The sequence below is a fragment of the Mauremys mutica genome, chromosome 4 (genome assembly GCF_020497125.1).
Source record: "Mauremys mutica isolate MM-2020 ecotype Southern chromosome 4, ASM2049712v1, whole genome shotgun sequence".
NCBI classification, from domain to species: domain Eukaryota; kingdom Metazoa; phylum Chordata; order Testudines; family Geoemydidae; genus Mauremys; species Mauremys mutica.
The window spans coordinates 66,317,020-66,339,583 of NC_059075.1; the positions used below are offsets into that span (position 1 = coordinate 66,317,020).

General features: G+C 41.2%; 1 protein-coding gene and 1 long non-coding RNA gene across 8 annotated transcripts in view; one reads left to right on the forward strand and one right to left on the reverse strand.

Annotated features, from left to right (window-relative positions):
- LOC123369404 overlaps positions 1-12,904 on the forward strand; it is a 154,158-nt gene extending 141,254 nt beyond the window's left edge. For 2 of the 7 annotated variants that reach the window (XR_006579025.1, XR_006579031.1), the window contains exons 2-5: positions 5,444-5,539; positions 5,712-5,815; positions 7,653-7,801; positions 12,560-12,904. This is a non-coding gene — a long non-coding RNA (uncharacterized LOC123369404). Of the gene's footprint in view, positions 1-5,440; positions 5,540-5,711; positions 5,816-7,652; positions 7,802-12,559 lie in introns of all 7 variants that reach the window. The other 5 variants (XR_006579032.1, XR_006579029.1, XR_006579027.1 and 2 more) reach the window with 4 other exon arrangements.
- PCNX1 (pecanex 1) overlaps positions 428-22,564 on the reverse strand; it is a 131,283-nt gene continuing 109,146 nt past the window's right edge. Inside the window, exons 31-36 of the mRNA XM_045014974.1 lie at positions 22,157-22,387; positions 16,514-16,788; positions 14,829-15,034; positions 13,137-13,576; positions 11,145-11,285; positions 428-5,509 (exon numbers count right to left, since the gene is read on the reverse strand). Coding sequence (XP_044870909.1) covers positions 5,369-5,509; positions 11,145-11,285; positions 13,137-13,576; positions 14,829-15,034; positions 16,514-16,788; positions 22,157-22,387 — 1,434 coding nt within the window. The 3' untranslated portion in view covers positions 428-5,368. The remainder of the gene's footprint in view (positions 5,510-11,144; positions 11,286-13,136; positions 13,577-14,828; positions 15,035-16,513; positions 16,789-22,156; positions 22,388-22,564) is intronic.

The following is a 22,564-nucleotide window of genomic DNA, read 5'->3' on the forward strand; positions in this document are numbered from 1 at the left end:
GTAGCTCCCATTGGCTGGGAACCATGGCCAATGGGAGCTACGGGGGCAGTGCCTGCAGGCAGAGGCAGCACGTGGAACTAGGAGCTGAGAAAGGGGAGTTCCCCCCACCCCCAGGTAAGCACCACCCTGCACCCTAATCCCCAGCCCTGAGCCCTCACCACCCAAACTCCTGCTGCTGGGGGGTAGGAGGCCCCAAACTGTCCCAAGAGCTGCTCAAGTGGCCCCCAGGTCAGCTGCACAGGCCACTGCAGAAGTCATGGGAAGTCACAAAATCCGTGAGCTCCATGACCTCCATGGAGCCTTATTCATAATAAATGGGGAACTGAGTGCTATACTGAGGTATAAAAAATGGTTCTTTATAGTCATTTGCAAAGTTGGCATCCCATGGAAGATGAAGTGAAAATGCAATAAATGAGAACAGCACAAATGAAAAAAGAAAATTTTATTTCTCAGTGTTTCTTCACTGTCAATACTGTCCTTTTTAATACAACACATTGCAAAAAAATCTCTGCTTTTTCCATTTTAAACAACTACAATATTTACAGGCGGTTTTCAATAACACACACGCAGACACATACACGCTTACAGACACACGCAAGTACATGTATCCCTATCCCTGGCAAGATATCCATATGCTGGTAGAGGCAATGTGTATTTTTCATAGCCCATTCAAAACTCAACCCACTCTCCCCGTCTATGTTTTATTCCCCTCCTCCCTCAATTTTCTAATCAGCAGCTCATTGTCAGGCCTACTTAGGGTCTTATGGAACAAGTTAACATTCAGCTCTATGATGTCTGTCTATCAAAGTCACGGGATGATTGAATTTACCAGAGGTTATATATTCAAACTGTACACCAGAAATTATTCGATTGCTTGTATTCAAATGTTTGTGACTGAGTGATGTACATATACTCCTGAAGTCTTTTGGAGCAGCCATCTTACATCATTTTTCTTGGAAATATACGTATACAACACTGAGGTGAAACAAGTAATGTACTGTAGTTCCCACCAAGGTGTTATGTAACCATTGTTTTATTAAGGCACATAAATACAACTAATTTCTTACACTGTCTAGCTTCACTGAGTGAACAACATCAGGCTATCATGTACTGAGTAATGCCAGAAAACAAGAAGCGTTGAAGCCTATATAATAGGTATAAAATCCCCTTAATAAAATTAGCTACATAAAACCTATGGTGGTTTAACCAGATGTCCAATATGAGTTACTTATATATTTTGAATGATTATTATAAGAAATCCAAGTTGTTCTACTCCAGTTTGTGGAGGGAGAGTCCATTCTCTATTAATAAAGGTCTTCAAAAAGTATAAGTTATGTATCTACACCACTGGGTCATTTAGTCTCTTGGATGTGGTATCAGTGAAGTGATTCACAGTTGGATATTATTCCCCAAGGCAAAACTTTTAGGGCATCTGCCACAAACTGCCAAGGGCACTAATACCACAGCATATCTATTCTGAATTTTCAGTTCATTATTCACCTAGGGTCTGCCCTAAAAGATCACCATCTCACAGAAAGCAGGCTGGGGTAGAGGAAGGACTGGAGATGAACTGCAAAGAGCTAATATGAAAATTGAGTCAAGGTCAGAAATGTGCCAAGTGCCCCACTAAACAGGATATAGGGCCATTCAACTATTTACCTTTTTAAAAATCCTTCCTTCCCCAACCCCATTGTGAAATCCTCTGGCACTTCCTGGTTTGCAAGAGAGATCCCAGAATTAATCCATCACTCCGTGACATCACAGATACCATGAACTGCATAAAAAAATCAGGTATCAGTGGTGGTCATATGCATTCTGGGATGTCATTAGCAAAACCAGGAAGTATCAAAAGATTTCACAGGTAGCTAGTGTGGGAGAGGGGGAATTTAAGTTAACTTTAATTGTGATTTGCTGCTGAAAGCCCCTGCAATCTGCTTAGTACAGACATTCAGTGTATTTCTGTACTTAAATATTCATTTTAGCTCAGCAGTAAGCCCTTAATGTATGTATCTATAGATGTATGTACTTAGAGAAATCTACTTACAGAAACAAAGTAGATGTGGATCCATATTCCTGGAGGCTACAAAGCTAGTCTTAACTGGAATGTTAATACAGCAAAATACCAGCAACACACAATGCTGCCAGAGGATAGGAGTGAAACCCTGCCACCACCTTTCTACAAGGCTGAAGTTTCCATGTTGGATTGAGAAAGTTTAAGAACTCTGTTCTACAGCCATGACGCTCCAGTCTGGTAGGACAACAATGTGAGAATATTCAGTGCTTCCACTGCCCCCCAAAAATAAAAAATTCTTATGCCTCAGTATTAACTCCTAATGATTACACCACCACAAAAATGAAAGCATAGCTATCAATTTAAAATAAATCTTGCTGGAGCACGGGCTGACCTAACATATTTGGAGTTAGAAGAATTTGGGTAGGTTTTGTCCATCATGAAATCAAGAGCCCACTAATTTTATACAAATTAATAGACAATCCAGCATAAAATAATTGAGATAATTTAAGGTTATAACCAAGTAACAGGAATATTGGAAGGTGAAAAAGCTAGTTTTTAAAAGCTGTATGGAAGGGTAAAATTGCAATTGGCTGATTTTTAGTGAGCATATCTGAAAACAGTTAATAGTAAATTATTAGGATTTACAAGCAGTTTTGGTGTTGGTGAAATACAAACTATCTGAATGACTTCACACAGACTTACTAATAAAGCTTTCAGCAGAAGCTATTAACCTGTTAACTAACCACATTACAATCGGTCTTCAAATGTCAACACATTGGAAACCTTAAGATTTAAAAGAGAGATCCACAAGTCATATTTACTGTTTAAGACATGCCTTGATTTTTCTAAACTTTACCTTTAAATTTAACTTCGAATAATAAAGTGTTACTGTAGGATTTTTATATGTCCTCCAAGCATATTATTAGGAATGGACTTGTTGCTGGGAGAAATTCATTCTCTTGCCCAAAAGAGAGTAACAGAGATTGCACATAAAAACCATATCTGAAGAGGTGCTTCATCCAAGTTGTGATGTTTTTATAATGGGATATATGTATTTACTTTACTTTTTAAGCATCTGATTCTCTCAAGGCATTAGAACAGTAAAGAACCCTTGTATGAATACCAAAATTAGGGTCTGTCCCTAGAGAGGATGCTCATTCGTTAGTCTTTGTGAAACAATATTCCAACTGATAAAAGAAATGGATCTTGTAATTGTCAGCAGAGAAAGGGCATAAAAGTACAAACCTTCATTCAAAATGGCTTCAACGCTAACAGAAATTTTCATCACTCATGACAGCAAAGCTACAAAACTGCCAATGAAGTCAGCTACTTCACTATGTTTTCAGATAACTAGGAGATAAATGTAACCACACTATCATGTGCACATTTGGTAAGGTGTTTGGAACAGAAAAATGATTTCTAAGGTGGTAGATTCAGAACTGTGCATTTATGCAAAGATTAAATACTGCATATGTATAAACTGTACAGTAATATGCAATTGTAAAATGCACAGTACATAAAGTGTACAAGCTTTGCATAGTATACAACATAAGCAAAGCCCTACAACAGTGCACTAGGAATAGGATTCATAACTGACCAGACACTAGGCATAGAAAAGGCTACTTTTTCATAGCTAAAAGCATATAGTAACTTGAGTCAGAATATCAACAATGCTTTGCAGTAGGCATTTGCTTCCTACATTTTCCTTACCCCTTGTATATTTACTCTTACATAAGTATATAAAGGACTAGATTTCAGTGCTGACAGAGAAATAATTGCAACACATCCCCTGCAATCTGCTAAAAGTCTCCCCCAGTTATACTACCTAGGAAGAAGAGGTAATGATGGGGGAGAGAAGATGGCTGCTCTCAAAAGCTAGGACTGTGTGAAGTTCTCTGCAGAACTGAGCATAATTCCAGATCAGAGACAGGAAACAATCACAACATGTACATTTTTCTCATGGATTAAGAGAATCAAGTCAGAGGAGCTGCAACTTAATTCTAAACTGAAGTTTTCTCCTCACACCCCCATGGTAAATTTGAGTTACTTGTTTCCCTGAATAACATATTTAAAAAAAACACGATAAAACCTAGGATATGTAACACATGAATAACTGAACTTCACAGTTATAAATACTCAAATTACAGTTACATAGAATATATAATCATTGAAAATAAAATTCAAGTCATAGAAAAGAATGAAGACTAGAGGGAAAGGAAAGGTGAGATGGTAAAATTGATACAACAGTTTAGGGCTGTGCCTCCTCTATAATTCCTTAAAAAACAAAAACAAACCCTCACTTGTTTAACTGGATTGAATCTGAAAACCTTCAAGGTCTCAGAAAATAGACATGGATCATGGACTAAGATTCACCTTTACCTCCCTCAAAAATCAAGTGCCTTTTCCAGAGAAGAGCTGTCAGTATAACTGAGTTAGCTCCATGTGTAAAGGAGCAGAGAAGTCAGGACTATCTAAGGGAGACAAAGGATGCAAATTAGTGCATTGGGACCCACTTTAAAGCTGAATATGTTGTACAGATGATTGATGTGGTTGTGCACCACAACCAAAATAGCCTTTGATACAGTTATGGGGATTTTCAGGTACATTACTAGATATTTGGTATTCTGCCATTTATTCTGAAAAGGATGCAATGCACTGATAGGAAATACAGACTGTTGAACCAAACAGAATCCCTGGCACAGCTTTTACCGTCAACATGTATATGGAGAGGGAGGGGGGTTAATCCCAAAGGCAATTTAAATAATGATATTTTATTTATATATAAATAAATGTTCTGAGCAATCTCAGATATTTTAGTGCATTGCTGTAAAAAATTAGTGCAGTTCTCTCATTAAAGATTTTAGCTCACAAGGAAGAAGATAATCTATATGTCTGTTCAGTCTCTCGCCATACATCAAACCTCTATATGGCTTTACACTGAACCAAAGGTTTGTATGCTAGTCACTTTCTTTGAATAAGGTGAATGGACGCCACATGCTCTGTGACAAAACATGGCAATTTTTGGCAAAGCAATAGAAAAATATGAGGCGCTCCTATTTTAGAACTGAAGTTTGTTGATTTAGAGCAATACACAATGCATAAAACAAAGTTTCAAAACAAAAACGATGTCTCAACAAATCTTTACCCTTCATGCAAATGTTTCCTCAGCAGCTAACAACTTAAAAAACCCAGCTCTTACACGTCTTTATTTTGGAGAAGGGCCTTCTACAAGCCCCCTGTTTTTAAGTCCTGTCCTATAACTCGACTAAAGTTTCATGCCCTGGGAGCATCCTCTCCTGATTCCTCCTCTCTTCTGAATCCTTGGAGGAGGGGAAGTTTAATTATCAGTGTGGCTCACACTTCAGCCCCAAGTTCTAGGACTCCAGTTTCAACCACAGCAACATATTTGTCTTCAATCTGGACCAGCAGGATGGTTTTATCTATGTGGGACCTACTCCCTGGATCTCTGCTGCAAGGCACCCAGCGGTGAATCACCTGGAGAAGGCAATCATAACAATATGAAAGGTTAGTTCCACACAGATTACTGCCATTTCATGGTCTTGATTTATAACTCTGTACCATAACAGGGCAGAGGCAAAAGTACTGAAAATGTCATACAATCTAACCACACATTTTTCAATGGATATATTATTCTTGTAATACTTCCTCAAAATCTGCTATAATCTCTTTATGCCAGTAAGGAAAGCTTGGAAATACACTAAATAACTAGAGAAATGCTGTTTGGCACACAAAATCCAATCTGAGGATAACATATTTTGAGGGAAGAGGCCTATAAAGGAGGTAAGACTTTACTTTTCTGTGCTCTGCAGAATCGTAGCTTTTCTTTTTGGTTTTCCTACAACCATAGAGTTTTCTAGTCCTCTAGATACAAAGATGAAGACAGTCTTCCTACTGAGTATTACTACACCTCTGTGTTTGTGTGTCTATAGCAGTAAAGGATGAAAACTCAGAGGTTTACTTTCTGTCATTCATCTCAGTGGGGTGTTAAAAGAATACTTAAGTCTGTTTAAAAACACACTCATCAAGCTTAAACTGTTACATATAAATTGTAAAAGAACAGCTGGGGTTGGATTTCAGCAAGAGGAATCAAGTTAATCCAAACCAGACCCCATGTAACCACTGCAAACTCAGTGAAGAGCTGGAGGGTGGGGGAGATAAGGAGGAACTTGGATATAATGAGGCTCCTTTTACAGTGAAAATAAAGAGTCCCAAATTATTTTGGTGCACTACAGTGAACAAACTGCAGTTTAGGTTACAGTGATTCTCTAATGCTTTAGACCAGGGGTAGGCAACCTATGGCACGTGTGCCGAAGGCGGGACGCGAGCTGATTTTCAGTGGCACTCACACTGCCCAGGTCCTGGCCGGTCCGGGAGGCTCTGTATTTTAATTTAATTTTAAATGAAGCTTCTTAAACATTTTAAAAACCTTATTTACTTTACATACAACAATAGTTTAGTTATATATTATAGACTTCTAGAAAGAGACCTTCTAAAAACATTAAAATGTATGACTGGCACACAAAACCTTAAATTAGAGTGAATAAATGAAGACTCGGCACACCACTTCTGAAAGGTTGCCGACCCCTGCTTTAGACCAATGAGACGTGAAATATTACACTCCTCCCCAAAAGAGACTTTCAGAAACACAGGTTTGTTCTCTACCTCTACAAATTATTCACAAAAGATACCACAGAAAGGAACAGGATTTCAGAAGCATTATTTGCTGTCTGTGCAGGAGCTTTGATAAACTACATTTTTCAACCAAGAAAATTTGTGCTATTTTGGTATACATTTAACACACTTTCACAAGGCAGGGTACTGTATTGTATTTAATAGAAAAGCAGAAGCACACTTAGGAAAGAAGCAGGATGCACATAATGTTGAGAAATTTGAGACCAATTCAGTTAAGTCACCTTTAAAAGCATAATTTGAAAGCCAGTGTACAGAACATCTCAAACAAAAACCCAAATAATTTTTACAATTTTTTGGAAACACAGCTTACATACCAGGTACAGAAGACACACACAGATCTTAGAGCAGAGGTTCTGAACCCTTCACTGTGGGAGCTCTGATCCTGCCCATCTCATGTCCCATCATGCAGTGTCCAAAAACAGATTCTGTCCATTCATTCTTCACTCTCCCCTCCCAACCTTTTCCCCCTTTCTTTTGGTTCGTTTTTGCTCTGGTTCACTGCTTCTCTCCCTAGTTACTCCCTCTAAAAGCTATTCTCTTCCCCCTGGTTACTCAACAGAAAGCTACGTGCTACTTGGTGTGGGGATGTGCTTATTAGTGGTCCAGGACACATGCTCCTGCAGCTGAGCTGGATATTTTGAGAGCAGATAGTGCCTTTGGCTAGTAAGCTTCTTCTTGTGTCCCAGTGTGCACGAGCATCTCCCTTGCTCAGTTGACTGCAAAAGGAGCAGGAAGGGAAGTGAGTTTCAAGTGAACTTTACCAACAGCAGCAAGTTTGTTATAGGGAGTTGGAGTAATGCTTCAGAATTACTAAACAGAACTAGTCACACAAATATTAATAGAAATAAACATTTAGATCAGCAGCTTATTCTAACCTTCAAACCCTCTCTTTTTAACCTTCTTCTTTTTCCTTCTTATCATCAAGGAGTGTAGATGATGGCATCCTGTGACAAGCAAGGCCAGTTAACAAATTCCTTGGAAGCAACTGCTAAGTGACACTGGCCAACTGCCAAGGAGTACTCAGAATGATATGCATAATCACTAGGATATTCCTTATCTGCAATGGCTAACACAGTAAGTTCCAAAACTAGAAGGCACAGTATTAACAACCTAGACCCTTAGTTTGCTTATTGTGTCTTATATACAATACCACTAGCAGCTGCTGTATTAAGTCAAGTTTACACCTTAGATTTAATGTACATGAACCATAAGAGTGGACTGCCAATGGCAATACAAATTCAGTCACGCACAAGGGGAATTTATTTCTGTGTTCTTCATTCACACACTTAAAAATCAAGTTAGACTCTAGCTGTTCACGGAAGCCAATACCTCTAAGCATAAGACACCATAATAGTGGTTAGAACAGAGCACTGGGTGTCGAGTTCATTTCCCTGCTGCCACTATCTGCCCTTGAACAAGCTGGAACTACTCTGCACTTCTCTCTCTTCCCCAATAGGTATAATAGGCACAAGTTTTTACCATCTTCATAAAACACTTTGAGAGTCTTTGCTGAAAGGTGCTACAAGGAAAAAGTTTGTTGCATTTTTGGCTGCCAATTCAAAGAATGTTTTTTTCCTTCAGGACAAAATTTCCCATATGACAAGCCCTACAAGAAAGTTTAGGATGTTTTAAAAAGTCTCCTTAGGCTTCTCAGGGCTGATTGCAAAGAAATGGGGTAGGGTGGGAGGGTGTATCAACAATTTTATAAAGCTGTATATTTCTAAGGGAATCTCAATACCCAGCCTCCCTGGAATAGCTTCCTGGATGCTTGCAGTGAGTGGAGGCTGCAACCTCCACCAGTTTATTTTCTAATGCGTACCACTGAATGCCTACGTGGGAAGTCTGAACTGCTAAGCATTAGGAAGTACTTGTTCCCAGTGCCAATCAATACATGCACACATCATTTTAGAGTAGTGTGTCTTCCCTGGTAGTTCTTATGCCTTTTATATGTAAGGGCATTCTGACTTATTTGCTTGTATCATTCAGCTCTGAATATTATAGTGATCTTGAAGAACACCCCTGTTGGGGCCAAGCACTGATCCAGGAATGACTGACTGTTTATAAGTAAAATGATGAGATTTCTGAAAGGTAGAGTTGCAGTTTTCTAGAAAGGAAACTATTTGAGTACATAATAATCTTCTCTACTAGATGAAAGCTGAAGTGAAAGCTGAAGTTGCTGCTATAACAGAGGAGGAGAAAGGGGATTACAATTAATACGCCACTGGAAAAAACTTAGACTATATCTTTGTTTTCAGTTGAATCTCAGAACTTCCTTTTTATATACAGAAATGAACTGGAGTCCTAATTATGTTATCTAACAAAGTGACATTTAAATATAATTGACTCAACCCTATTTGCATTATAGTGATTTGATTTAAAGCCAAATACTATTAACCAAGCAATTCCTGTAATATTAAGGCTGGCTGGTAAATTCATCTTTAGCATACTCTCAGGAGTGGATAATTTTAGGAAAGGAAAACTGAAGGCTGGGTGAATAGTACAGTAATTTAAATGCAATGCACATAAAGGGTTTTGCTTTAGGTTTGTTTGTTGTCTTTTGTATAGGGTTGTCAATTAATTGCAGTTAACTCATGCGATTAACTCAAAAATTAATTGCGATTAAAAAAATTCATCGTGATTAATTGCACTATTAAGCAGTAGAATACCAATTGAAATTTATTAAATATTTTGGATGTTTTTCTATATTTTCATAAATATTGTATTGTGTTGTAATTGAAATCAAAGTGTGTATTATTTTTTATTACAAATATTTGCACTGTAAAATGATAAACAAAAGAAATGATATTTTTCAATTCACCTCATACAAGTATTGAAGAGCAATCTCTTGGTTGTGAGACTGCAACGTACAAATGTAGATTTTTTTTTCCCCTTACATAATTGCACTCAAAAACAAAACAATGTAAAACTTCAGAGCCTACAAAGTCCACTCAGTCCTACTTCTTGTTCAGCCAATTGCTAAGACAAACAAGCTTGTTTACATTTACAGGAGATAATGCTGCCTTCTTCTTATTGACGTCACCAGAAAGCGAGAACAGACATTTGCATGACACTTTTGTAGCCGGCATTGCAAGGTATTTACATGCCAGATATGCTAAACATTCGTATGCCCCTTCATGCTTCAGCCACCATTCCAGAGAACATGCTACCATCCTGATGATGCTTGTTAAAAATAATAATAATAATTAAATTTGTGACTGAACTCCCTGTGGGGGAACTGTATGTCCCCCTACTCTGTTTTACCAGCATTCTGCCATATATTTCATGTTACAGCAGTCTTGGATGATGACCCAGCATATGTTGTTCATTTTAATAACACTTTTGCTGCAGATTTGACAAAATGCAAAGGTACCAATGTGAGATTTCTAAAGATAGCTACAGCATTCAATGTTTAAGACTCTGAAGTGCCTTCCAAAGTCTGAGGGGGACGAGGTGTGGAGCGTGATTTCAAAAGTCTTAAAAGAGCAACAAGCCAATGCGGAAACCACAGAACCCAAACCACCGAAAAAGAAAATCAACCTTCTGCTGGTGGAATCTGACTCAGATGATGAAAAGGAACATGCGTCAGTCCGCACTGCTTTGGACTGTTATCAAGCAGAACCCATCATCAGCATGTCCCCTGGAATGTTGATGCATGAAGGGACATATGAATCATTAGCACATCTGGCACATAAATTTCTTGCTATGCCAGCTACAACAGTGCCACGAGAATGCCTGTTCTCACTTTCAGGTGACACTGTAAACAAGAAGAGGGCAGCATTGTCTCCTGCAAATGTAAACAAACTTGTTTGTCTGAACAAGAAGTAGGACTGAGTGGACTTTCAGGCTCTAAGAATTTTAGATGGTTTTATTTTTTAAAGCTTTTTTGTACATAATTCTACATTTGTAAGTTCAACTTTCATAACAAAGATTGCATTACAGTACTTGTATGAGGTGAATTGAAAAATACTATTTCTTGTTTTTTTACAGTGCAAATATTTGTAATAAAAAATAATTTAAAAATGAGCATTGTACACTTAGTATTCTGTGTTGTAATTGAGATCAGTATGTTTGAAAATGTAGAAAACATCAAAAATATTTAAATAAATGGTATCTATTATTGGTTAACAGTGTGATTAATCGTGCGATTAATTTTTTTAAATTGCGTGACAACCCTACTTTTGCAGTAAAGACTATCTTGCACCCTTTGGACTGGTTTCAGAAATTTCACCCAGTTCAAGTGAGGATCTAGGCATCTTCTTGCATACAGGTAGTAACTCCAAAGAACATCTGCTCCATCAGTGTATGATCAAATATACCTTTTGAATGGTGTCTGCACAGTGTTTCAGACTGACCTTTAACAAAGTTGACTCCCCCCCCCCGCCCCAATTCACAAAATCAGCTTCCAAATGAAACTTACATGGCCTTCCATGCCTTCCTGAGGACTCCAGTCTTTCCAGCTATTTCTTCCAGCTTTTAGTCGTATCACCTCATCTGGCCACTGCAGCTCCTTCCTTTTAGACATGTTGATCCCTTCCAGTACTTGGCTGGGATCCATTATCTAAAATGAAAAGTAGAAATTGATTTTAGACTATTATGGAGCCAATTAATGGTTAATAGTGAACCCATAACTGTTCCCTTAGATGCTACTCATAAAAATGTTGCTCTTTAAAGGACTGATCTTGCACCCACTAAAGTCAATGGCAAAGCTTCAGTGGATTTCAGTAGTGCAGATTCAAGCCCTAAGTTAGCTAGGAGCTACACTTCAAATAACTTGAGTGGCACAGGCCTCCCGATTTGGGAATGTAGAGCACAAGGCTCAGAGGATTTAACATCAGGTAAAAGAACTAAGTTCCATTTAGGATGCTCAGCAGAGACCAGAGGTGAAAGTAAGCCGGTACGGTACAGTATGGCGTACCGGCAAGAGAGTCAGTACGCTGTGCCGGACCATACCGGCTTCCGCCTGTGGCTCGGTGGCCGGGCTGGGCTGGGATTTAAAGGGCTCGGGCTCCCAGCAGCGGTGGGAACTCCGGGCCCTTTAAATCCACGCCCGAGCTTGGCTGCCGGGCTGGGGCCAGGATTTAAAGGGCCCGGAGCCCTGCGGCGGCTGAGCCCCGGGCCCTTTAATTTGCCCCTGAGCCCCAGGGGTTCTCAGCCACCTCTGCAGCTGGGAGCCTCTGGCTGATTTAAAGGCCCTGGGGCTCCCAGCCACAGCAATGCCCCAGGGCCTTTAAATCTCGAGAGGCCCTGCCTCTTCTGGTTGAGGCCACACCTCTTCCGGATTAGGCTATGCCCCCCCTCAGGACTCTGGCAGTACCGGTAAGTCCTGTAAGTTACTTTCACCCCTGGCAGAGACCAGCCAGTGTTTTGAAATTAACAGGCTTTCTGCACTTGGAAGAGGTCAGCAGGAAAGCATTGTGGAAAACCTCCCTCAACTTGTGAACAAGCAGGAGCTGCTTAGATACCCACCATCACACTAGGAGTTTACAGAAGGGACATGGAAGAAATATTTTTGGGAAAAAACAGTTTTAAAAGAGCGTCCCTGAACATTAGCAGATCTTAGCTGTATTTTACTTAGTCCACCCCTGCCTGCGTACAAAAGCTACAAAACTGAGGCCTGCCAAATTTATTCGCAATTGTCTGTCGTTACTGAATGACTATGACCAAGACAGGCTTCACTATGGCATTAAGTTTTGTCCCCATGTGACACAAGCTGGATACAACCTTTGTCCTACTGGTGACTTCTTCTAAATTTATCCCAGCAACACTCTATTGTAAACATATACAAGGGTTTATTGAAAGCCACATAAGCTAGAGTTTGTGTTTAACTTCCAGATTTCAACAAAACTACCAAGATTTCCCCTGGCAACTTAAATCAGTGGTGAACTGCTCAAAGAGTTTGTATGTGGCAGTAACCAAGAAGTGAACAATGAAAAGGAAACGGACAATATTTTTACAGTGACTTCTACAGAAAATTTTCTTAGTTTGCAAATCAAAAGATACAAACTGCCAGCACTGCAAAGGAAGCTGTTCTGCCTTTCATGTTACAACCAGTAAATAAAGATACCGCAAGCAAAACTAAACTTATAATTTTGTTGTTAATGTATGAAGTAGAACAGAATCTAGCTGACTCTCTCACCGCTGTGTGCTAAAATAAAACATGTCTGTAATGTGAGTAGATATTGCTCAGTATTCCAGTAGGCCACCTGTTCAGCAAAATAAAGATGAACCTTTCTAGTCATAACTGCACTTCTGTTCTGCACTGAGAAACTCCAGGACATATGTGTGGATAGAAGGCAGTGATAGTGTTATTTAGTTACCACAAGGTGGAAGATAATAAAAATACTGTAACGAGGGGAAAAAATAAGGGCTAAAAAGAGTGTAGATTAACGTGTTCTTCTGGCTGATTCACCTGGATTCTGTAAATAACTTCATCCCTTTTGGCTTGCATATGGTTTGCAGGGCTTGCATTACCACCTGACTGTGCATCAGTTACGTTATTCCCTCCTTCTGTTCCTAGAAAGCCCACAAGGGCATGTTGTTTACAGGCTGGGATGCTTTGGCTGGAGCTGCTGGAAGAGGGTAGGCCATGCTGCACGATGACAACGCCAGTCTGGCTAGTGGGTTCCATTTGGTTCACCATGGATAGGCGGGACTGGATGGAGGATGGGAGGTTACGAAGGGATATCTGACTGGTGGAAGAGCGTCGGCAAGGCACAAAGCCTGTAGTGGACGTGCGAAGTGATGAATGGCGACTGCTGTAGCAATAAGATGAATGGCTGGCTACCGAGGCACGGGCAGGGGAATGTCTGACAAGGCTTGACTGCACAGAGTGGGAGCTGTGACTGGTGCCTAAAAGAAAACAAAAAACAAAAACAGAATCAGGAGAGTTGATAGTTTTAATTCATGCCTGCCACACATTTTAGATTTTAGACACTTACACAAGTGTTTTGGCACCTCAATACAAAATTGATGGGCATATCAGAAATGCCTAGAATACTTCAGGGACAAGATGTACTACAAAGTCCTCTCAACAATGAAATATTTGAATATGTTCAGTTAATCTTAACTGGTTTAAGAAACTGATATTACATTGCTAGGAGCATAGATGCAGAAGTGTAAGTGTCCTTTGTAGGTATGAGCCCAGCTCTTATTGCATTAATGAAGTATTTCTTTAATGCTGAAGAGTTTGGTTTCTCATTCTATGTTGTCTAATTCTGTCAGTAACATTTGCAGTGTTTCAGAACACCAAATATTCTTAGTCAAACAAGTGGTTTGACTGCACTCCTAAGTGTGCATCAGAAAGTTTAGTTACTATTGCTGCCATTTTAACTAGTTCTGAAATGTTTAATTAGATTTGAAGTTGGCAAAGAAAAACCATGAGAATTTTAGCTGTTATTAGTGTTATTTAATGCATATTTATTAATGCTCCTCTCTGGTGCCAGACAGTTGTAGATACCCCATCACAATTATGGACCTTATAATGCTATATGGTATGATAAGATTCAGAAGCTGGCAATGTACAAATCTGTCAAATAGTTTTATTTTTCTTGAAAGGCAAATAAAAGCAACTATACCTCAGGAAAAACACATGCTCAATTACCTCCAGTTCCTCACTAGATCACTAAGGGCACTTTCTTGGCTACTGTTTAACTGAAACCCTGCAGCAACAGACAATTTACTCCACAGTAGCAGTAAGGTTTTAGTAGCATAAAAGACAGATATTCACATGTATAAAACTCTTGCTATGATTTTGGTATTTGTGAACACAAGGGAACAGTAGGACCGGTGTAGGTTAGCCGTCCTGTAGGGAGGTGTTATGAAAGGTTATCCCACTCAACTCTGGTCAGCATATCAATCCTGATCTGCAATCCTCAAACCATTCCAGTAGTGGTCCAGAGACCCATCATTGTGCTAAACTGCATTGTGATTTTTGGATATGAATACATTTCCATTGGGAATTAAGATTACAGAACCAAATTAATTTTGTGCTTGTAGCCCAGCCCTGATCTACGGTGGTCAAAAATACCATTCCCTCTGGGACAGACAGCCTACGTACAGTTCCAGTATTTTATATAATATACACACTTTAGGTTAGTTTTACCTAATGTTGAGGGGTGAGATGTGACAGGAGGGTGGAGTCCCACTCCAGGGCCCTGCCCTGTAATTAAATTCCCTCCTGCTTGTGACATGCTGCTTTGCGACTCATTGGCAGCTGCACTGTTACTTGTGCAGGAAGCTCCACCTCCAGCATCTGAATCTTCAATGTTTCCACCACTGTTGCAGCCAGCACCACAACCTTTCCTTAATCTGAGAACACAATGAGAATCAACTGTATTAGCGAACAGAAAAAAGTGACCAGACATCAGTTTCAACTATATTGCTTTTTCTTCTGTACTATGCTTTCCCCAACTTGTAGGTTGCTATCTGACACAGCACTAAAAATATTTTCCTGACAAACATTTAAGTGATATTTACTTTTATTATGTAGAACCAACTATTTAAAAATGTGACTTTGAGAATTCAGTGGTAATACTTTTAATAACAAACACTAGAATTTATTGCTCTTCTATTTTATGGTCATATTAGCACCAGAGTTTATGCTGGTCTGTCTATAATGGCAGTCATTTATCTGATCTCTAATTTCAAGCTTTTCCTCATACTTTTTCTCTCTTTATGTTTAAAACGAGCAGGAAAAAACTGTTAGCTCTTTTCAACTGTTTCTTTTCGTATTGCTTTAGCAATGGATTTCAATTATGACATACTTTAGTGACTATGATGTGCCAGGGTTCTTTGAGATTTTTATACTACCCATGCCAGCATTTGAACATTTAGGTGGGCTAATCAATTTGTTAGTTAGAGACTGTAAGCTTTTATTTTTACTATGTTGCTTGGAAAGCTACGCTTCATTTAGACTCACTAAAGAAAGCACATTTACTCATCCTCCAATCCCAAGTACTACCCTTGTTCTTCTGTTCTCAAATACATTGCTAAATCCTTTCCCAGTCTCTTTGTTTCTTGAAGTATAATTAGCTTAGGTCTAATGTTTTTTATGGTACTGTGACAGGTTATTCTAGCAATATGCTGGAGAAGTGGTTTGGGGTGGAGAAGAGATACATCACAGTTTGCAGTAAATACACCACACAATTTTGAGGAAGCGGCCAATTTGTACTTATATACTATAGGTGTACAGCATGGTTATACCAACATTTAGTCAAATACTCATGTAATACTGTAACGTTTAGAATGGTATGTTGCTTACATATTCAAAGTGCTGTACAAAGTCATCAATCTTGAAAGCATTAATGCCTTGCATAATTTTACTCATGAGAGAGTCCCAGTTACTTCAGTGGGACTACTCACATATTTAAGCATGTTAAAGTCCCAGACCTGCATGAATCTTCCCCACACCTTTGTGAGGTAGATAATTATGCTCCTCTTATGGACAGAATAAACTGAGGCATTGAAAAGTGACACACTCAAACGCCACAGCACCTCACTGGCACAGCTGAGATTACAACTCAAGGCATAATGTTTCCACCTAGAAATTTTTTTTTATTTAATGAGTTGTTAAAATTGGACATGATATTCTAATTGGCCTGCTGAATAACACTCTTGCAGTGGCTATGTGTTGCAATTGTGATTGAAGGGGAAAATACTGAGAGGCATCCATACTTCTGTGATTGAATGCCATAAATTATGCTCTGCTAAGATGTACTAACATCTTAGCATTGACAGTGATGTTGCTGAATAGCTGAATGCTCTTGAGAACTCATTCCCACAGCTCACCTGTGCCATGTGGACACTATGAAGTTTCTGATATTTCCCAGACTGATAGCTCCCCCAAGAAACTCCTTGAGCTGATCATGGCTATCCGAATAGGAAGTAGTCAAAGGTGAGACATAGATTGGGTATCCAATGGGCTGGTCACAGGAAGAATTGATCATATTCCTCAAAGCCTGCTTTGCATTTTGGATGCTCCCTCTTTCTGGGTTACGGTTACGCAGGAAGACAAGTTCCTGCTGCTGCCCAGCCCAGAGGCCACGCACACACTCCTTATTTACCTGCAAAAGAACAGCAAAAAAAATCAAGGACAAAAAGGACATATTGGAAAACTAGTCAAGGAGAGGAAGAAAGAAAAAAAAAGCTACTAACCTTCCGTAACTGTTCTTCTTTGAGATGTGTTACTCATGTCCATTCCAATATGGGTGTGTGCTTGCCCCGAGCACTGCCGCAGGAAAGTTTTTCCCTCTGTGGTATCCATCAGGTCGGGTGTGGTGCTCTCTGGAGTTGCACTCTCATGGCGCTGGTATAAAGGACCCTGCCGACCCGCCGACCCCTCAGTTCCTTCTTGCTGGCTAACTCCAATAGTGAGGTAGGAGTGGGAGGTTTTGGAATGGACATAAGCAACACATCTCGGAGAACAGCAGCTACAGAAGGTTAGTAACCGTTTTTTCTTCTAAAGTGCTTGCTCACGTCCATTCTAATGTAGGTTACTCCCAAGCAGATGTAAGGGGTGGGGGTTGGAGTTCACTGACAAGCAGACTGTAACACTGCTCTGCCAAAGCTAGCATCATCTTTAGCCTACTGAATCATGGCATAGTGAGAGGCAAAAGTGTGGACCGAAGACCACACTCCTGCTCTACAGATGTCCTAGATAGGGAACTGTGCCACAAATGCAACTGACGAAGTTTGTGCCCTTGTGGAGTGTGCTGTCAGGGACAGAGCAGGGACTTTCATCAGATCATAGCATTTGTGGCTACAGGACGTGATCCATGATGAAATTCTCTGGGCTGAGACTGAAGGACCCTTCATCCTGTCTATAACAGCCACATAAAATTGAGTCTTTTTCAAAGTGGATTTGGTTCTTTCCGTGTAAAAGGCCAGCATGCATTGACATCTAGTTAGTGAAGCCTCTGCTCCTGTTTGTTGGCATGCAGTTTCAGATAGAAGACCAGAAGGAATATGTCCTGATTACTATGGAATTGTGAAACCATCTTTGGGATAAAGACTGGGTGAGGACATAACTCAACCTTGTCCTTGAAGAATACTGTGTATGGAGGTTCTGAAGTAAGGGCCCTAATCTCCGATACCCTTCTGGCCTAAGTAATGGCCACCATGAAAGCCACCTTCCAGGACAAACAGAGCAGAGAATACATTGCCAATGGCTCGAATGGGGAACCCATGATTCTTGAGAACACCAAGTTGAGATCCCATGGGGTACAGCCTGTCAAGTCCCTTGAAAAACCGTCTGCAGATCGAGTTTGCAAAGCAAAGATGGACCAGCCATTCACCCACAGACGAAAAGCTGAAATAGTAGTCAGGTGGACGCTAATCGATTAAACCAATAGCCCCTGCTGTTTCAGGTGTAGCAAGCAGTCCAGAATGAATGGTACTGATGATTGCATGGGCAAGACACCTTTCTGCGCTCACCAGATCAAGAACCTTTTCCAATTTGCCAGGTACACAGTTCTAGCGGATGGCTTTCTACTCTCTAAAAGAACTTCTTGAACTAGTCCGGAGCATGAGCTTCCAGACCATGAGATGAAAAGCCTTGAGGTTTGGGTGACACAGGTGACTGTGGTCCTGGGATATCAGGTCTGGAACCTGAGGTAGTTGGATTGGTGTTTCTACTGATAGGTTCAAGAGCACTGTGAACCAGTGCTGGCGTGGCCAGGCTGGGGCTATCAGGATGACTCCTGCTCTGTCCCATCTAATCCTCAGCAAGACCTTGTGTATGAGATGAATGGATGAGAATGCAGGGCAAGAGGAAGACATCTGTCAGAGATCCTGGACTGTGGCCCAGGAAAGAGCAGAATTGGAGATACTTCCCGTTGCACATCATTGCAAATAGATCTATTTGGAGAGTTCCCCACTTCTGGAAGATGACTTGTAAAATCTCTAGGCAGATGGACCACTCATGGTGGTTGGAGAAAACCCTGCTGAGGTGATCAGCAAGTTGATTCTGAGAACCTGGCAGATAGATTTCCTTGAGGTGAATCGAGTGGGCTCTGCAAAATTCCCATAAGCAAAGTGCCTCCTGACACAGGTGAGAAGAGTGTGCTCCACCCTATCTGTTGATAGAGAACATGGCTGTTGTGTTGCCTGTAAGGATTGACATGCACCTGCCTGCTACATGGGTTTGGAATGCCTGGTGGGCCAGGCGAACTGCCCTGAGCTCTCTGACATTGATGTACAACAAGAGCTCTTCTGGAGACCAGAGGCCCTGAGTGAGTCCAAGCAAGGTCACCATCCCATTGCCAAAGTGTCTGATGAGAGAGACTAACAGTTGGGGTCTTGAGAAAGGGACTCCTGTGCACACTGTTAGCAGGTCTAGCCACCAATTGTGGGAAGTAATCACCAATGGGGGAACTGTAGTGACTGAGTCTACATGATGTAGGTGTGGCGAGTATACTAACGCCAGCCACGCTTGGAGAGGTATGAGCTGAAGTCTTGTGATGAACCACATAGGTGCAAGACGCCATGTGGCCCAGGAGCTGTAAGCAATTTCTTGCCATGATGACAGGGTGATTCTTGAGGCTTTCTATATGTTTCTATAAGCTTTCTATGCTTGGAAGCATGCTTCTGCGAGCGAAGCTCTGGCCTTTAGTAAGTCCAGTACTGCCCTGATGAATTCTATCCTCTGGACCAGGAAGAAGGTGGATGTCTGTGCATCTATGAACAGACCTAAGTTCTGGAAGGTTGACTGTATTAGTCTCACATTTGTCTTTACCTGGAGTCTGGATTGACTTTTCATCAGCCAATCATCGAGGTATGGGTAAACCTGAACTCCTTATCTCCTCAAGAAGGCTGCAACAACTGACATGCACTTCGTGAATACCCGAGGGACCGCCAAGAGACAGAATGGGAGCATCATAAATTGGTAGTGCACATGGTTCATGACAAATTTGAGGAAACTTCCGTGTCCCTGAAAGATGGCAATGTGGAAATATGCGTCCTTTAAGTCAAGGGCAGCGTACCAGTCCCCTGGATCCAAGGAGGGAATGATGGAGACCAAGGAGACCATGTGGAATTTCAGCTTCTTCGTGAATTTGTTGAGGTTTCGCAGGTCCAGAATCGGTCTGAGACTGCCATTGGCTTTTGGGATTAGGAAATATCGGGAGTGGAACTCTCAACCCCTTAGCTCTGGGGGAACCTCCTCCACTGATCCCACTCTTAAGAGTGATTGCACATCTTGGGTTAGAAGTTGTTTGTGAGAAGGGTCCCCGAAGAGGAACGGGGAGGGAAGGTGGCAAGGAGGGGAACAAAAAAATTGAAGGGTGTATCCCACTGCGACCATGCATAGCACTCAGTCAAAGTGGGATAATTCTGGGGAATTTCGATCCATAAACTGTCCTGGTACATTGTCCTCGAGCATCCCATCAAAAAGCCTGCTTTGACCCCGCCAAGTGTCCGGGGGTGCAGCTACAGATGAAGACTGTGGGGGCGGTTTCCTCCTGTAGCCCCTGCTCTTCCTGTTGCTATAGTCCTGTCAAGCAGGCGGGAGGAAGAAGTGAGCCGTTTGCTGTGGCCCTTGACTCTTCTAAAAACTGAAGTTTGGAGTCTGTCCGCTCTGAAAAGATTGATGCATCTTCAAATGGCAGGTCCTGCAAAGTTTGTTGGACCTTGTGCGGCAAGCCCGAGGACAGCCCGATGTGGGTTGCACCCTGGCAGCATTTCTCTGTCCCACTGACCTCGGTGTAGGTGATCAGCCTCTGTCGGTCTTCCTTTGCTTCTTCCTAGGCACCAATGACAGTGAACGGTGGCTGGGCTCTCTCACATTCGCATCCTTATTTGGCACCGGGGATGACTGATGGTGCTGAGGTTCCTTAGGCATGGTCGGAGCATCTCACCTTGGTGCTGGAGCTGGGGAATGACGCCAGACATCCCAAAGTGAAGCCAGGGTGCGTCTTACTGAGGCCAACGTACCCGGTGCCGAGTCCAAGTGGCCCTGCTCCAGTGGAAGTCAGAATGTTGCCTCCATGAGGACAGAGCGGAGTCTAGCATCTCTATCCTTTTGGGTGCTGGCTTAAAATCCCTACACAGCTGAGCTTCTCCTAGACACTTGGGGCAGCTGTAATGGGGGTCACTCACAGGCTTAGGCTTGTGACAAGATTCACAAGGCTTGACACCTGGAGACAGGCATGCCCTGGTTCTGGGGGGGTGGGTCAGTTAATCCCACTTAGCAGAGTTCCTAACTAACTTAATAACTGAAACTTAACTAGTAAATACAATCAACTATATACAATAAGAGTAGAGAAAAGTTCACTATGAAATACTTGCAACAGCAAGAATGAGCCGTAGTTCCAGCAACCATCACGGGCCATAAGAAGGAACTGGGGGGTTGACAGAGTCCCTTATACTCAATCTGTGAGAGCGCAACTCCAGGGAGCAGCAGAGCTGACCCGACGGATACCACTGAGGTAAAATCTTTCTGGTGGCAATGCTCATGGCAAGCACACACCTACATTGGAAAGGACATGAGCAAGCACACAAAGAAGAATTACATTATTATGGACAGAGCATATAAAAGTGTACACAGCACTGTACAACCATCAACCATTCATGCTCTCTGCTTCAAAGGACTCAATATATGGGCACAAGCTGCAAACAGTACAGAATAAAGTGCACAAATACGGAATAGGAGCTGGATTCTAGTTTTTGAAGAGTGAGTGGCAGTTTGGCATACGTTAATTGAGGATTCTCTCACATACCTGGGCTGGGGTAGGGGACATACAGAGAAGATGATATGAAGCAGATAAAAGGTCCATTTAAGAATGACACTTGAGTGGACAAAGGGGAGCAGCAGGAAATAAAGCTGAAATCCAAAGTTATGGAGAGACCTGGAAGGAAAGCTTAAGCGTTGTTCAGAAGAGGGGGCATTTGTGTAAATACTGAAGGGGCAGAAGTAAAGCTATGGTCAGACCAAGGCTACATTTATCACTGTCGTCTAACTGTAGATAAATTCAAAATTGCCACCAACAGTACAAGTCACAATACAGACATGCTTTCATGGGGCCATGTTTATACAGTAGGAGTATTATGCTGACTTTACAAGGTATTAAGACACTTTCCAGACCTCATACACATAATGGACAAGAGGGCAATAAAGAAGATAAACAATTAGGTCCAATGAAACTAACATAAAGGGACTGCTGAAACTGTGTTTTGCGGATATTATCACTAGGTATTTTCAGAGATGACATTATGCTTTTTTTTCTGTCAATATTTAATGTTCATGGACAGCACTATCTTGATAACCAATTAAGTACTCTCTCTCCATGAGGACAGCCCATGCAGTGACCACTTACTGAGAAAGGTAATGGGTTGGGCTGAAGTAGTAGTTTTCTGTAATGATTACACTAAATTCTAAAACATCATGAAGCAGCACATCACATGTCCATTCCACGTGCATACACAATAAACACACACCTTGATTACTCTGAAACTGAGATACCGCTTGTTCAGCATGATGATTTTATATTCATTAGTGCCATCATCCATCACATGGCGGAGGGCAAGCAGGGAGGGAGAGTTGGAAAGGACAGCGCTCCTCCAGGCAGGGTCCCCTTCATGTGCTATAACCAGGTTTTGCTCATGGGATACAATGGCTTCGTAGAGGACAGTAGGGTCATCGTATTCATCTGGGGAAGTGAAGTGGTCCTGAATGAAAGCATTATTTGAGAACAACTTAGTGTCACAGATGCTAATTGCGTAAAAAAAGTAGAGATTTCAGACCTCAGAAACGATAGATAATGCACTGCACAAAATTACAGTAATCAAAAACGGATTCCCACCATTGTTCAGATGAGTTCAATATCCACCACATCAAATGTTTCT